Source organism: Suricata suricatta, chromosome 3, assembly GCF_006229205.1.
Source record: "Suricata suricatta isolate VVHF042 chromosome 3, meerkat_22Aug2017_6uvM2_HiC, whole genome shotgun sequence".
In the NCBI taxonomy this organism is placed as follows: Eukaryota; Metazoa; Chordata; class Mammalia; order Carnivora; family Herpestidae; genus Suricata; species Suricata suricatta.
Window position 1 is genome coordinate 17573046 of NC_043702.1, and position 16044 is coordinate 17589089.

The following is a 16044-nucleotide window of genomic DNA, read 5'->3' on the forward strand; positions in this document are numbered from 1 at the left end:
GTCCTGTGCACTGGTCAGACTAAAAGGCAGGAAAGAGAAAGGGCAATGTAGGTGGGCGAGGGGCCTGAAAAACTCTACCTTCTGGATCCACAAAAGCCTAAAATCTCTCAGGAGTCGGGGCAGAGACCGATGAGTGTGGAACATACACAATTAGAGATGAGATGACCCCCTGAAATGGATCGTGGGGAAAAATGTTCCTGACCATTAGCATCATCTAAAAGCTCCCTCCCTCCCATCCCAAATTCTCACCAGCTTGCGGATCCTGTCCAGTACCGGATCAATGATCTCCTTGCCAATGGTGTAGTGACCACGGGCATAGTTGTTAGCGGCATCCTCCTTCCCAGTGATGAGCTGCTCTGGGTGGAAGAGCTGCCGGTATGGGCCATTTCGGATCTCATCTGGACAGGCACAAACACATCGTTAGGGCACAAACCACAAGGCTGCGCTCAGCAGGGACCCCCTCCCCCAGCGTGGTCGCTGCGGTCAGATACATGGAAGAGCTCATCCTTCTGTAAGGCTGTGATACCAGCGTGTGAGAGGAACCCACACCCACTGCCCAGCCTGCCTTCTTCAGCTTCAAAGATGCCAAAGAGTTTGCAGGGCCAGGGAAGCCAGGTCTAGACATCATCTCTCTCAAGAGAGAAAAGCTTGAAGTCCCCCTCTCTGCTCCCCTCAATTCCACCCCATCTTCCTCTCACCAATCACAGTGGGCTCCAGATCCACAAACACTGCCCGTGGCACATGCTTTCCAGCACCGGTCTCACAGAAGAAGGTGGTGAAGGAGTCGTCCCCTCCGCCGATGGTCTTATCACTGGGCATCTGCCCATCGGGCTGAATCCCATGTTCCAGACAGTAGAGCTCCCAACAGGCATTGCCCATCTGGACACCTGCCTGCCCCACATGAACTGAGATGCATTCACGCTGAGGTATAAAGAGAGGGAACACAGCATAAGCCCTGCGTCTACAGTCCTCACCTCACGAGCCTCTCTCACCCTATCACCTACCAGCTAGGATGCTTCGCTTGGCAAAAGGGAAGGCCTGGGGTGGGCAGAGGTGGGAAGAGGCTGGCAGCCTGCCCAGGCTGCCCGGCATAGGGCTTAACAACTGGAGGCACCCCGTAGGGCAAATCAGTCCCTTAGTCTTCCTCCCTGTGAGGACCTTGTCAAGTAAGAGCTGTGGCTCCACATGACCCTGCCACACTCAGAAGGCACTCAGGGAGGACAGAGAGGACGAGTGCCCATGAGAAGCAGGCAGACACTGCAGTAACTCTGAGACAAGGACAAGCGACTTTTCAGTTGTTTTTGGATTTATACTCCCAAACCAACCTTCTCAAGAGCCTGAGAAAGGACAGGTTTTCCGGGGCCATGAGTTTATAGCTAGAACTACCCCCCCACCCCCCCCCACCCCAGCTTGATTAATTCTTTCAGGATGAACAGCTAGAATATTATAGAACCCTCTGTCTTTCCCATGGGCTGCAGAGGTGTCTCAGTCTTCCAATCTGGCATCAACTGACCACACTGACTATTTGGGGTGTCCTCTCCAACACCTTTAAATCCCATCTGGCTCTGGGGATCAATCCCAGCTGGCTCCTCTCCCCACCTCCACCCCCGCACTCTGGGTGTCTTCACCACCTTCATCCACCGCGCGGCCCTCACGGAAATAGCAGAGAGTGCAGATGGCAGGCGCGGGCAATAAGGGTTGTGGGCACTGGGGCACTGGCTGCCTTAGGCTCATCTGTGCCAGTCTGAAATTAACCCATAAAGAGCCAAAGAGGTGCGGCGCAGGGCCCGCAGCCTCCCTTCCCAACACCGAAATGGCGGGGTGACGGTTTCCAAATACCCAGAAAAGGAAGCGGAACCTGCGGTGAGGCCCCGGAGGTAACCCGCCTTGCCCTGCGCAGGGTGAGCGCCATCCTGCACCCCGGCCCCGCAATCGCAACCCCCCCCCCCCACCCCGCTTCTAGATTCTTTCCAGTTACATCCCAGCCGAAAGCAAAGATTGGATTTCGGCCCCGTTCCTGGGCTATAAATACCACCCCCCTACACACACCTCTTTCCCCTCCCCCCAACCTGGCCTGGGCCCGCGCTCTCGCTCAGCGCCAGCTGTCTCTGCCCGTCCGTTCACTGGGCTCGGGCTGGAGAGGGGCCGACTCGCCCCATGAGGCCGAACCCCATTCCTGCCACCCCTCCCGGCTCAGCAGCGGGGTGCTGAGTCACCGGGGTGGGGGGGCTGTGGGTAGGAGGGATGCACACATAGTCGGAGGAAAAGGGGATGCTGAACCAAGTAATCTGACCCCCTACCACCTTCTTGTGCTAAGCACGTGTTCGCTCAGTTCCGGAAAGCGGGGGTCGGGGTCGGGGGAGGCCAGGGGCGGAAGACAGCCCGGTCGGTCTCCCGCATCCGCGGAAAGGACTGGGAGCGGGACCGCGACTCTCTTCAGGAGGGTTCGGAAACAAATGCTAGGTGGAGCAGGAGGCGATTTCCAGAAGGACTCCTCTCAGCCTCTTGGCTAGCGAAGAATCGCACCCTCTCCACTCCTCTTCCCCAGCCCCAAAAGTGGACTGCACGACTCGGCCAAAGTCACCAGGAGAGAGTGGGGGTGGGGGAAGGCACAAACCCTCGCACCTCCTGAGACCCGGAACGCAGATGGAGGGTCCCGAGCATCCCGGGAAGGAGGGTCCCCAAGGAGAAGGGCAATAAGGGGCCTGGCGCGATCCCGGAGGGGCCGCACTCACCATGGTGAGTCCGGGCCGTGGGTCTCACGTAGAGTCCGGGTGACGGGTCTCGGTGAGAACTGCGCTAGCTGCAGTGCCGCACCGCTCTTATAGGCGGGGGGCGGGGCCCGCGCACCGCACTCACCCACTAGGGGCTGAGCGGCCCGGAGGCCACGCCCCCGAAGGGTAGGCGGCCTCGAGGGGTGGGGCCAGGGCGGGTCCCCTCCCCCTTCCCTGTCTAGGTCTCTCACCTGTCTGACTGGGGTTAGGAGGGGTTTAACCCTTCCCTCCAGGGTTTTGTTTTTTTGTTTTTTTGTTTTTTTCCGCTCCAGGTTTTGAGCCGACACTCTGGGCTCCGGATCTCCGCTGCAGGGACGCAGGGCATGGTGCCAGGGCGCATCTCGCCAGCACCTGAGTCATTGGGGCGCCCATCGCCCAGGTGTTCTGACTTAGGCTGGGTGCTGTACAGGCTGTCCTTGCGAGGTGGGTGCAGCCAGACTTCACCCGTGCCCTCTCCGCCCCGCCTCCCTGGAGGCTCCGGCCACTCCCCGGGAAACCCTTTGCATCTGCACAACGCCTGCTGGTCCTCGGCCTGGACGGCTGGCCTTCGCCAATGCCTGTGGGCGGCCGAGGACCAAGAGCTGCACAGCCTGAGTCCCAGGGTGCCGATCCCTTAGAGTACCCCACAGGCCCCAGCCCTGAAGGATGTCTGCGAGGGCCGTCCCCAGGAATCTCCGCGGCTCGCCGGCTGGCCGCGGGTCAGTGGCCCCGTCATCGGCGCCATCACTATTAGTGAGCCCTCGCCACCGCCACATGCCTGCTTCCCTGTGGCCAGCACCGCCGGAGCTCTGGACTGGAGCCCTCAAGGACGTGGACTCATGTCCTGACTGCCCTATGTGACTTTGGGCAGGTGACCTCACCTCACTCACTGAGTCCATGGCATATTCATCAGTGAAAAAGAGAGGACAATTCCACACTAACAGCCTTGTTGTGAGGTATCAAAATGTTCGGTGACTCTGAAGAAGAAAAAAGAAAATGGAGATTTTGATATCGTGCCTCATGTTGACTTTCCCATCTTCTTCCGTTCTGAGGATCTGTGACCTACATCTTAACGCCTTTAATGCTCTGGCAGAGGCCTTCACGGAAGCTTTTCCTTCTTCCTACATTCCATCTCCATTTCTTGCCAGAATGGGCTTTTCAATCTACTTCTGCTTTCCCTTACCTGCCTTCCATTCTCTAGCTGTCTCCCTTCACTGGGGAAGCCATCAGGAAATGCCCATATGCCCATCAGTATGCCCTGAAGAAACCTGTCTCTCAGGTTAGTCATTTGGAAGAGATTCACCTGCCTCGCCTACCATAGTGTTTCCTAGGACCAGAGCTGTCTGACATTACAACGCAGTAGGATAAAAAAAAAAATTAGCAATGGCAACTTCCTGCCAACAAAGAAGCTAATTGACAGCTTACTTAGGAAAGGCATGGAAAGGAATATAGTGAAGTATGACAAGGTCTCTCTTCTCAATAGACTTGCCATGTGGTTGGGAGAACAAGACTCATTCATAATAGTCAAAAGTGGCAAGGGCATAGAACGAAGCTGCTTTGAGAGACGGGGTCATTGTCTCTACAGAGACCCTTGGTGATTACAGAACATATGGGCTCCTCTGACCTTGTCTGACCCTCCTTTCCCCTTGTGCACCCCCACCCCAGCAGAATGGGTATCGTAAAAGACCTGAGTTCTCTTAGGCAACACCCTCAACATCTTTGACCTTCAGGTTCAGGTTCTTCTTTTGCGAAACAGGGATAACAACTTCAGATTGTGAGGATGAGATGTATTTAGGGATGTGTACATACTCAGAAAAATGCTGTGTGAGCAGCTGTCTGGATTCTTAGAACATCATATTCCTTTATTTTAGTGCACATAGCCTATCATGCTGCAGTTACTTGTGTGCATGTCTGTCTTCTAGGTTGTAAACTCATCCTAGGTAAGGATTGTATCTTATTTATTCATCTTTGTGTCCACGCTTCCTAGGATGTCATGGGGGTAAGAATTTACTAAATGTGTGTCAGAGGAATCGTTTCACTTCAAAGATGGGGTAAAACTAGAGTAGAACTCTAAGAAGCCAGAAGTTGCAAACCGGCAGCCTGGAGACCAAGTTCCCTCTCAGAATTGTTTTGTTTGGCCCTCACGGTGTTAATCCTCATAGCATGTAGAATATGAGAAAAAGCAGGAATCGTCTTTGTGTTTGAGCATCCCCAAGACCACCCCCAAGTCAGGATTTACTAGAAGGACTCAGAATCAAGTTGTACTCCCAGCTAAGGTTAATGACAGTGATGTAGGAAGGCCACACACCTGGATCATAAGGGGAAAGGACACAAGTGGAATCTGAAGGGATCTATGCCCTCTCCCTCCCAGGAGAGCTCACACAGCATACTCTTCCTCCAAAATGAAAATGGAGCAACCTTTCCCTGCAGTGTTTCTGTCCAGGGAAGTCTGCTAAAGACTCAGCAACCAAAGTGTAACGGTGAGGGCTGGTCACATAGACACCTCTGCTTTGCACATACTGGAATTCTGGACTCCTAGAAGTAAAGCAGTTGTTCAGCATCAACCATGTTCTTTACCACACAGTCCAGACTCAGCGAACCATCCTAATCAGTTCACCATCAACTGGGAGCACTTTCAAGAGCCAAATTCCCAGACTCCAGCCAAAGCCAACTTTACAAGTATTATGTACTTACTTATTTTCTTACTTACTGGGCGGGGGAGGGGGGAGGTTGCAAAGAGAGAGAGGGAAAGAGAGAATCCCAAGCAGGCTCCATATTGTCAGTGCAGAGCCTGACGCAGGGCTTCAGCTCCCAAACCATGAAATCATGACCTGATGACCTGAACCAAAATTAAGAGTAGAAGGCTTAACTGACCTAGCTGCTCATGTGCCCCACAAGCAAACCTTCCTAAGGAGCAGTCTCAACCTGCTGTGTTAAACTCTTTCTGCACAGTCATATAAAATTCCAGATATCTAATTTATCTTGAAAAGAATTGGAAGATTTAGCTATATCAGGTCTGCATTTGTATATAGCAACTGAGACAGGCAGAATAATAGTCCCCCAAAGATGTCCACATTAGTAATACCTAGAGCCTATGACTATGTTACCTTATATAGCAAAGGGCTGCAAATGTGATTAAGGTAAAGATCTTGAAATCATTCTAGATTTTCTGGATGGGCCCAATATCTAAAGGTCTTTAAAAATGTTTAATGTTTATTCATTTTTAAGAGACAGAGAATGAGTGGGGGAGAGGCAGAGAAAGAAGGAGGGACAGAATAAGAAGCAGGCTCCAGGATCTGAGCTGTCAGCACAGAGCCCAGTGCAGGGCTCAAACTTGCAGACTGTGAGATCATGACCTGAGCTGAAGTCAGACACTTAACCAACTGAGCCACCCAGAGGCCCCATCACAAAGTTCTTTATAAGTGGAAGAGGGAAGCAAGAGAGTCAGAGTCAGGGAAGGAGAGGTCAGAACATGAGGTCAAAGAGATGTAATTATTGGCTTTCAAGATGAAAGGAAGCCATGAGTCAAGGAATTTGGGCAGCCTCTGAAAGAAGGAAGAGGCAAGAAACAGATTCTCCTCTAGAATCTCTAGGAGGGCAACTCTGCCAACACCTTGAGTTTATACCTAAGTAGGTTCTGGTATTAATTCCAGTGGGGGTGGAGATGGGGAGGGCTTCCCCATATAGCACCAAACAATTCTCAGAAACCAGCAGGGTGCCTTAAGAATTCAACTCGGGGCACCTGGGTGGCTCAGTTGGTTAAGCCTCCGGCTTCGGCTCAGGTCAGATCTCACGTTCGTGGGTTTGAGCCCCACATCGGGCTTTGTGCTGACGGCTAGCTCAGAGCCTGGAGCCTGTTTCTGGTTCTGTGTCTCCTTCTCTCTCTGCCCCTCCCCCTCTCGTGCTCTGTCTCTCTCTGTATCAAAAATAAATAAAACATTAAAAAAATAAAAAAAAAGAATTCAACTCAATTCTGGCACCATCTTCCCAGAGACAGCATCAGATTCTACATGTAGAGGGTTCAGTCCTATACAACTGTGCCTCCAGCACCATTGTTGTTAGCTGGGCTTCTGACCCACTAGTTATAAATTAGAGATTTCCATGGGCTCCTCTTGGGTTTGATTTATTGTCTAGAATGGCTAACAGAGCTCAGAGAGACATTTCACTTACTATATCACTGGTTTATTATAAAGGATATAAATCAGGAATGAAGGGGATGCATAAGTCAGGGTATGAGGAAAAGACCAAGAGTTTCCATGCCCTTTCCAGGCATGCCACTTTGCCAGGATTTCCACGTGTTTGCCAACCTGGGAGCTCTCCAAACCCCATCCTTTTGGGTTTGTATGGAGGCTTCATTACATAAGCACGGTTGATGGAATCATTGCCCATTGGTGTTTGCACTCAATCTCCAGCCCCTCTGCTCCCTGGGAAGGTAGAAAAGGGACTGAAAGTTCCAACTCTTTAACATGTAGTTGGGTCCCTGGCCACCAGCCCCCAACCTTAGGTGCTTTCCTAAAGTCACCTCACTACCATAACAAAAGACACCTCGGTCCCTCTCAATACTTATGAAATTCCAAGGGTTTTAGGAGCTATGAGTCAAGAATTCTAAAGAAGGACCAAATATATATGAGGAATATATTTTGGTTATCTGAATAACCAAATATCTATTTTTATAAATCACAATAATACTGCAATCTCCATTAAGACCTATTTTGGACTTCTGATCTCTAGAACTGTAAGATAGTAAATTTGTATTATTTTAAGCTATTAAGTTTGTAGCAATTTGTAACAACAGCAATTTGTAACAACCCCTAGAGCAACAAATGGAGCTGGGCCGTGGCCACCTTCTTAGGCTGGACAGCAAGCTGCTCCAAATCACCCAGTTCACCGTTTCCCATCATATGCTCAACTGTAACGTGTTCATGTTACCCTGGCCCCATAGCAAGGAGTTTACAGCACTTCTGGCAGGAAAATGGAGACGACAAGGCTGCAGGGAGAAAAGTTCAAGGTATGTTAGTGGAATATAGATTCTGCTTCTGACTGTGTGTGTGTGTGTGCTCCTGCACGTGTGCACATGACTGTGAGTGTGTATGTATCTCCTGAATTAGGGTCATAATGTCTGGGTGGGTGTACAGGTAACAATCCATATTACCATATTGAAAACTTAGACATTCGCATACATGGGCAGAATCCAACAGATGATGCCAGGCACTTCCTCATTTTTCCAGTTGAATCACCGCTTAGTCCATCTACCCTACCAAGGTGTCCAGCAGACCTCTCTCTTTGTATCTCTCTCCCTCTTCCCCTGCTCATTGTTGGATCTATCTTTTCTAACCCCTTCCCAGAATCTCACCTCCATCTTGGAGCAGTGCAGCAAGATCCTCCAAGTTTAAAATGACCCCACTGGGAGCGCCTGGGTGGCTCAGTCAGTTGGGCATCTGACTTCAGCTCAGGTCATGATCTCACAGTCTGTGAGTTCAAGCCCAGCATCAGGCTCTGTGCTGACAGCTCAGAGCCTGGAACCTGCTTTGGATTCTGTGTCTCCCTCTCTCTCTGCCCCTCCCCAGCTTATGCTGTATCTCTCTGTCTTTCAAAAATAGATAGACATTAAAGAAAATTAAAATGTCTCCTCTGATTACATCTGGAAAAGATGGAGCTGAGCCTTAGTGCATGTTCCTCCATTTTTTTTCAGACCGGAGCTTCTATTGGCTCCCCACAGCACAACCTTTCCAAAGGGATATCTCCATGTCTTCTGTCCTTTTCACTGCCCACTGGCTCACATGCTTTACTGAGATGTTCTTGCCAAAATCTCTAGTAACTTCCAGCTGACCAAAGCCAAAGGTCATGTTTCAACATCTTTCTCAGCCTCTCACCAGTGTTTGAAACACTTTCTTCTTGGCTTCAATGACATTCCCCTCTCCTGGTTTTTCCCTGGCCTGCCCTTCTTGGTGGTCTTTCATGGCTTACCCCTAATGGCTATTTCCCATAGCTCAGTCCCAGGCTCTCTCTCTTCATTTGTTTTCTTTCCTGAAGGAGCAATTGTTGAAGGTAAGTGATGAGTATATGGGCTGTTATTATATTATCTTTACTTCTGGGTGTATTTGGGTGTCCTTAATAAAAAATTACTGTAACATTTTAAGGCTTTTCAAAAAAGAATAGAACTAGAGTATATACATTCCCAAACCAGAGAGAAAGAATAGAATGGAAAGAAATACCACCCATGTGCCGATAACTCTCAAATTTGTATGTCCATTTTGGACTTCTCTGAATTTCAGACTCAGGTGCTTATTTTTTTCTTTTTTAATTTGGACATTACCACTTGAAAGCCTGTTAGACATCTTATATGTAACACTTTCAAAGTAGACTCTCAGTGGTCTCCCTTCACCCTGCTCCCTGCCAAACCTGCTCTGTCATAGGCTTCCAAGTGTTCTACCTGCATGCTTAGATTAAAAACCTAAATACTTGTTGAAGAAATTAAGATATTGATTGTCTTTCATTTTATAACTTGGATACAGGAACATACTTTTAAAAATCTCAGTCTCTTTATTGTACACAAGACCCTTTCCCCCAGCCTACCTTTAGGATAGTTTTCTTTCCAGAGTTGGTGACACCTAGGTTGACTCTTGAGATGCCCAACTTTGAAGGCCAGTGAAAAGTTGAAGTGCTGGACAAGAGAATTTGGGGCCCAGTGGGCTCTCTGGGCCCCAGATCCCTCCATCTGGATAATAATTCCTGAGGTCTTTGGTTTCATGGATCAACCCAGCATAGGCTGGCCTTGCTTACCTTTGCAGTGTTGGCTGGCTGCATCCTCTCTCTGGGGATCTTGGCCTCTTAATTCCTGGTGGCAGAGAGAAGACTGTGGTCTACAGACAAAACCAGAGATGGCTATCTCAATATTCTGTGTCACTCCCTGGCATACTGTGACGAGAAGGACTCTGAAAAGGCCCCCACCTCAAAATAACTCCCCCACCATTTGCCACAGTGACTGAAATTTCACATTGGCAACTGCTCTGTGGATAAAGTTGCAAGATGAAATTCTTTAATTTGCTAAATCTGGCATTCCTATTCCTGGCCATGGTTGCTAATTGCAAGACTGACTGGAGAGACATGGTGTGGTTTCCAGGCAGCATTAGAGTCCATTTGAGGTCGGTGGTCATACATTTGAAGTCGGGTCAATCAGCCTGGTGCTGGGTTCTTCTGCAGCCACTGGTGAGCTGGGTCAGTCCAGGCATGGGTTGGTGAAGAACCAGGGTGGTGGTTTAGTTAAATGAGGAGGCTGAAGCTGGAGGGAGGTAAGGGAGTGATCCTGACTGACTGGAATTTAAAATGGAAAGGGAGGCAATAAAGACTCAAGAGGGGACTGAGGGGTGCCGAAAACTCTGCCTGGTGGAGAGGGAAGAAGCACCAAGCCTGAGTCCCAGATGAATTTTAATTCCACCACTAATTATCCCCCATGTGACCTTGGGCAAGAGACTAGAGGCAACTATTTCCTTTTCTTCTTCAGGTGAATGGAGGCCCCGCCTCCCTTACCTCATAGATGGTGGAGGGACTCAAAGGAGATAAGGGGTGAAGCTGCCTTTAGAGCCTCAAAGCAGCATACAAAGGTGAAAGATTAGCATTTGTATTTCGTAAGTTTGCCAGAGGCCATAGGAAGACCAGCAGCAACTTGTTTGGAATAGGGGGAGACCCTGACACGCAGCCCTGAGCCCCTGCTCTTCATCTTGCTTTCCCTGGGGAGAACAACAGCAATTCTAGACTTAGCACATGAGAAAGTTTATCTTGTTTCATCCTCTCCCTATTCTACGGATGGGAAAACTGAGGCAGAAGAAGATGGTAAATGCTAGAGATGGCCCTAAGACTGAGCTCTAGGTCCCTGTGTCTCAAAACATTCCAGCTTTCCACCAGAGGCCCTGAGGCTTGATCTTTTGCCCTAGGATTCATTATTTCTAGTTCAGTGCACTCTTTTTAGCCCCACCCACATTCCACTTCCTGTCTTCACCCACCCAGGGGTGGCAGTGCTGTTGGAGCTCAGGAGGGTTGATTTCTGAATCCTCTCCCACCTGTGAGAGTCAGCTGAGCCACCATGAAATGGGATTGTGTGACTGAGCAGCACACACTGTGTATCCAGGGGCCTGGGTAACTGTGTGGGTGACCAGATGAGCCCCTCCTCTGCCCACCCCCACCTTGCTGCCCAGTTTGAGCCCAGGCCCAGTGTTTGGTAACCAAGTCAACAGGCCTGCCCTCCTGGGGCCGTTTCTAACAACATACCCCCCTGAGAGCCGACCAGAGACTATAAGGAAGCCAGTGGCAGTGGGTCTCTCACAGACTCATATCTGCCTCCCATCAAGCAGCAGACAGACAGACCGACAACCCTAGCCAGCCCCCAGCCAGGAAGCATGGTAAGCAGGGGTGGGGGGCTGGGCATGCCAGTGAGGGTCCTAGTGGACCCGGGTGGGTGATGTGAGCTGATGTAAGCCCCACAGCAGATTCACCGTTGGCCTCTAGTCCTGTCTCCCAGCTCTGGGGACACATCCTCAACGCCCTGCTCATCTGATGCATCTGACCTGACCCCTCATTTCAGTAGAGAGAGTGAGGAGGAGGAGGAGGGAAAGGGAAGGTGCTCCCAGTTACAGACAGCTGGCTGCACATGGGGCTTATTTGATATCTCTTGCCAGGGTCCCCAGCAGAAAGGATAAAGAACAGTCAAGAGCATGGTTGGAGTGAAGCTGAATATTAGGGGTTTTGCTCATGACCTTGAGCTAGTTGCTTAACCTCCCCAAGAGTCAGTTTCCTTACGTGCAAAATGGCATCATGATAGTACCCACCTACAGGGGGCGTTGTGCAAATGAAATGAGATCGTGTATGTGGAGCACTGAGCACAGTGCCTGGCACGTCATTAATGCTTAGTGTAGGGGGACTAAATGACATAATGAAAAGACTGCCGGGTCGTACTATTTTACATTCAAGGAAAGGGCACTAGAGCAGCTGAAGAGAGGTGACTTGACTGAGGTTGATGTGATTCCAGGGATTGAGCTCTTTGTCCCAAACCTGTTGTCCCACAGTAAGGGGCATTGTTTCCGGCATCTCAAGTAAAAGTCAGAGTTGCCTTGCGTGGCCCAGCAGTCAAGGAGACCAAGACGGTGTCTGCTTTGTAGATGGTGTCTGCTTTGTAGACGGAACATGGGGCAGGCTCAGCGTTGCAACAGTCGGTGCTGGCCTTGCCAGGCGATTGGTAAACCCTGTCAGCCCTTCGTGGATGTGGGGATTTCTGTGAGTCCTTGTGTCCCTAAATCCATGCACCCCAGCTTAATTCATTGCCTTCTCTTACTAGACAGCAGGGATTGGGGGATGGGAGTTGGTAGGGGACCCAATATGTACGGCATCCCTAGTGTGCGTTGTGCAGTGAGCCAGCAACTTGTATGCATTCTTTCATTTGATCCCCATAGGAATTCTAGCAGGGAGCTCTTATAATTGTCCCAACTCATGGGAGGGGGGGCACCCACAGAGAGGTAAACATTCTTGCTCAAGGCAAGTAAAGAAGTAATGATGATGTTTGAATTAATCTCAGTCATCTCAAAAAATCATAAAAAGTTAAATCATATTTAAAAAGTCAGAAAAGGGGCATCAGTTAAACATCCGACTTCGGCTCAGGTCATGATCTCACAGTTTGTGAGTTCGAGCCCAGTGTCGGGCTCTGTGCTGACCGCTCAAAGCCTGGAGCCTGCTTCAGATTCTGTGTCCCCCTCTCTTACTGTCCTTCCCCTGCTCACACTCTCTCTCTCTCTCTCTCAAAAATGGATAAGCATTTTTAAAAAGTCAGAGAAGTATTAAATTTATGGAGAAAGCATCCTCGTTAAAAATTATGAAATATTCCAGACACTCCGGAAGGCAGAAAGAATAATATAATAAATACCTTCAACCCAGCTTAAGAAATAGAATCTCTCTCCAATCTGCATTCACTTCCCTCTCTTCCTACCAGAGAGAACCATTATTCCAAATTTAGTGTTAATATTTTCTCTTGCTTTTTTTTTGTAATATACACACACTGTAAGAATATACAGCAGCAAATTACCAATTTATCTGTCAATGATGAATGGTATTGTTTTACGTGTTAAAGGTTTTTATAAATAGCATCCTATTGTAGGATTCTTCCTTCCTTTGCTTTTTTCTCTGGTAAGAAATTTTTTGATGAGGTTCTTTCAGCCCGTCCATCTGTTTTCACTTCTGAATCGTTCTTTATCCATTTTCTGCTGTTGAAGGACATTTAATTGGTCTCCGTTGCTGTGATGCTGTGACTGTTGTTGTTTACCTGTGTGGGAACTTGTCTAGTTCCTAGAAATTGCAAAATTCTTCTCCAAAAGAGACACGGCACTTTAAGCTTCTACCAACCCTTTAAAGGTTCCCATTTTTCCACATCCTCCACATGGTAAAGCCTTAGATCTTGGGTGAATCTGATAGGTATGCTCATTTTATTTTTAAGGCCTGTGGTAATTACTTCTCAAGCAGAGCAAGAAGGCATACTCTGGCATCTCGCTTACCAAACTGCTATATATCTGTTAATGTTTGAAAGTCTCCCTTCCCTGGACAGTGGGCTACTGAGGGCCAGTGCATTAGATGCCGTGTTTGCCAGCATCAGCCCAACGTTGGGCACATACTGGAGACTCAAATGTTTGATGCAGCAAGAGGGTCCAACCTTCCTGATTCTCATGAGCCTCCCCAAGGAAGGGCAGTGACCTTTCAGATTTCCAGGACCAAGCACTTTATCCCAGTCCTGCTTTGGGGGCCAAGAGTTCTTGGACCACCAGCCTAGAATCATGTGGGGAAGACCTTTCCTCCAGCCCCACTCCACACCCAAGAGAGGAGAGAACAGCACATCCCCTTCCATTTCAGGACCACTTTCCCCTTCCTCGCTGGCCTTTCTAGCTATAACACGAATCTAGAGTTCTTCCTGCTTTCAAAACCTCTCCTCTGCCTCTGATCCCTGAAACCTCCCTTGGATCTTGCTTCTCTCGCCAAAGGTCCTTAATTTCTTTCTGGACACGGGTGGACTGACGATCATGCTCTGCCCGACTCACCTGATCCCCTCAACACTCCTTAAGACGCTTAGTCACTGAGCAAGACTATAATCTTGAAACTGCCCGCATCTGCTTCCTTTGAGAGTTTTGGCCCAGCCCCTGAGCTACTGCCTGTTGATCCTCAAAGCCACTAGAAAAGACTTAGACACAGGAAGTGGGGGAAGGAGAGCAGAATCCAGGAACCTTTGCTCTCAGCTGGAGAACCACTCAAAACAGGATTACAGGCAGGAACGGTCTCCAGCATGACCGGCTTCTCTCTGCTAAGAGTGTTCTCTGCCCTTTGCCCCTTCAGCGTGAGTGTATTTCAGTCCACGTGGGGCAGGCCGGCGTGCAGATTGGCAATGCCTGCTGGGAGCTCTACTGCTTGGAACATGGGATCCAACCAGATGGACAGATGCCCAGTGACAAGACCATCGGTGGAGGGGACGACTCCTTCAACACCTTCTTTAGTGAAACTGGGGCTGGAAAGCATGTGCCTCGGGCAGTGTTTGTGGATCTGGAGCCCACTGTGATTGGTGAGTGATGATCAGTCCCTGCCGCATATATCATCTTGTCCCGGGTACCACAGCGAGTCCTTCTCTAGAACTGGAACACTAGAAACTGTGGTTCCCAGTTGCAGCAGCCAATTAAACTACAAGTCTGCTGCCACTCAGCTCCAGAGTCTCAAGGTCACTCCACATTCCTCACATCTCTCTCTCTCTTTTTTTTAATTGAAGAATACTAAAAGCCGAGGGCAATAGCAGTAGCCTGAATGGGGCTCCTCTAGGGTAGGGCTTGGGGCCTGGTGATCCTGCCCCTTCTGGGAACTTTGGGGAGCCAGGCTGCAAGGGGAAGGGGGTTTCTAAAACTCTGCCCATTACAGATGAGGTTCGGACGGGCACATACCGCCAGCTCTTCCATCCAGAGCAGCTCATCACCGGCAAGGAAGATGCTGCCAATAACTATGCCCGAGGGCACTACACCATTGGAAAGGAGCTCATCGACCTGGTACTGGACCGAATTCGGAAGCTAGTGAGTGAAGGGTTGAGGGCTCGGTTCCTGTAGTGAAGGGGTCTGGACACCAGACAGGAAGAGCAGCTCCAGCCCTTGGAGGAGACTCCTGGATGAGTTTTAAAGATGCAGAATCAGGACCAGTGAGGAGGGGCCCTCCACTCTGATCAGGAGAAACTGGGTGTGGGCTCCAGTCTAAACCCAGATGTCTTCTTTACCTCCTATAGCAACTGATCTAAGGCTGGGCAGAGTGGCCGTCAAGGACAAAACATGTCCACAGGCTGCCTAGCCAAGCTATGGAGGTCCACAGGCATTCCCAGAATATCACCTTGGATGGCAGGGATGTGGGCAGAAGGCCCTGTGAAAAACGGATCCAAACAATCCTGGCCCTAGGATTGACTTTGTGATTGACTTTGGCCTCCACCAAGGCTGGGGATCAGGTTCCTGGATTGTTTTTCTGTTTTTAATGTTTATTTATTTTTGAGAGATGGAGACAGAGTATGAGCAGAGGAGGGACAGAGAGAAAGGGAGACACAGAATCCTAAGTGGGCTCCAGGCTCTGAGCTGTCAGCACAGAGCCCAATCGATGCGAGGCTCGAACTCATGGACCACAGGATCATGACCTGAGCTGAAGTCAGATGCTTAACTGACTGAGCCACCCAGGTGCCCCAGGTTCCTGGATTGTTGATCTCAGTAGGGAAGCCCTCCAGAAACATGTGAAATTAAATCAGGGGCGAACAGGTACGAGGCTCGGTGGAGTTGGAAAGTTATGACGACAAAAGTGACTATGTCACAAGATTCAAGAGAGCCATGAGTTGCCACCTCAGGGTTGTAGAGAAGAAGAGGAACAGAGAGAGAGTGGGTGCTCTTAAGAGGCACTATTTTGTGCACTTGGAAAAGTCTTCCCAGGATTTAGTGCAACTTCTGGGGAATTTGAAACAGCGTGAGCTGGCTCTTTCCTTTCCATCAGCTTCATGGCCCACATGGGTCTTCACCTTCCCTTTCTAGGCTGACCAGTGCACAGGACTCCAAGGTTTCCTCATCTTCCACAGCTTCGGAGGGGGCACCGGCTCAGGCTTCACATCACTCCTGATGGAGCGGCTCTCGGTCGACTATGGCAAGAAATCCAAGCTGGAGTTCTCCATCTACCCCGCGCCCCAGGTGTCCACGGCCGTGGTGGAGCCCTACAACTCCATCCTGACCACGCACACCACCCTGGAGCACTC

General features: G+C 49.9%; 2 protein-coding genes across 2 annotated transcripts in view; one reads left to right on the forward strand and one right to left on the reverse strand.

Annotated features, from left to right (window-relative positions):
• LOC115287398 (tubulin alpha-1D chain-like) overlaps positions 1-2830 on the reverse strand; it is a 3616-nt gene extending 786 nt beyond the window's left edge. Inside the window, exons 1-3 of the mRNA XM_029933763.1 lie at positions 2736-2830; positions 699-921; positions 259-398 (exon numbers count right to left, since the gene is read on the reverse strand). Of these exons, the coding sequence (XP_029789623.1) occupies positions 259-398; positions 699-921; positions 2736-2738 (366 nt within the window). The 5' untranslated portion in view covers positions 2739-2830. The remainder of the gene's footprint in view (positions 1-258; positions 399-698; positions 922-2735) is intronic.
• An 8221-nt stretch (positions 2831-11051) lies between these two features.
• Positions 11052-16044, forward strand: part of LOC115286934 (tubulin alpha-1D chain-like) — a 6235-nt gene continuing 1242 nt past the window's right edge. The window contains exons 1-4 of the mRNA XM_029933270.1: positions 11052-11152; positions 14121-14343; positions 14691-14839; positions 15827-16038. Of these exons, the coding sequence (XP_029789130.1) occupies positions 11150-11152; positions 14121-14343; positions 14691-14839; positions 15827-16038 (587 nt within the window). The 5' untranslated portion in view covers positions 11052-11149. The remainder of the gene's footprint in view (positions 11153-14120; positions 14344-14690; positions 14840-15826; positions 16039-16044) is intronic.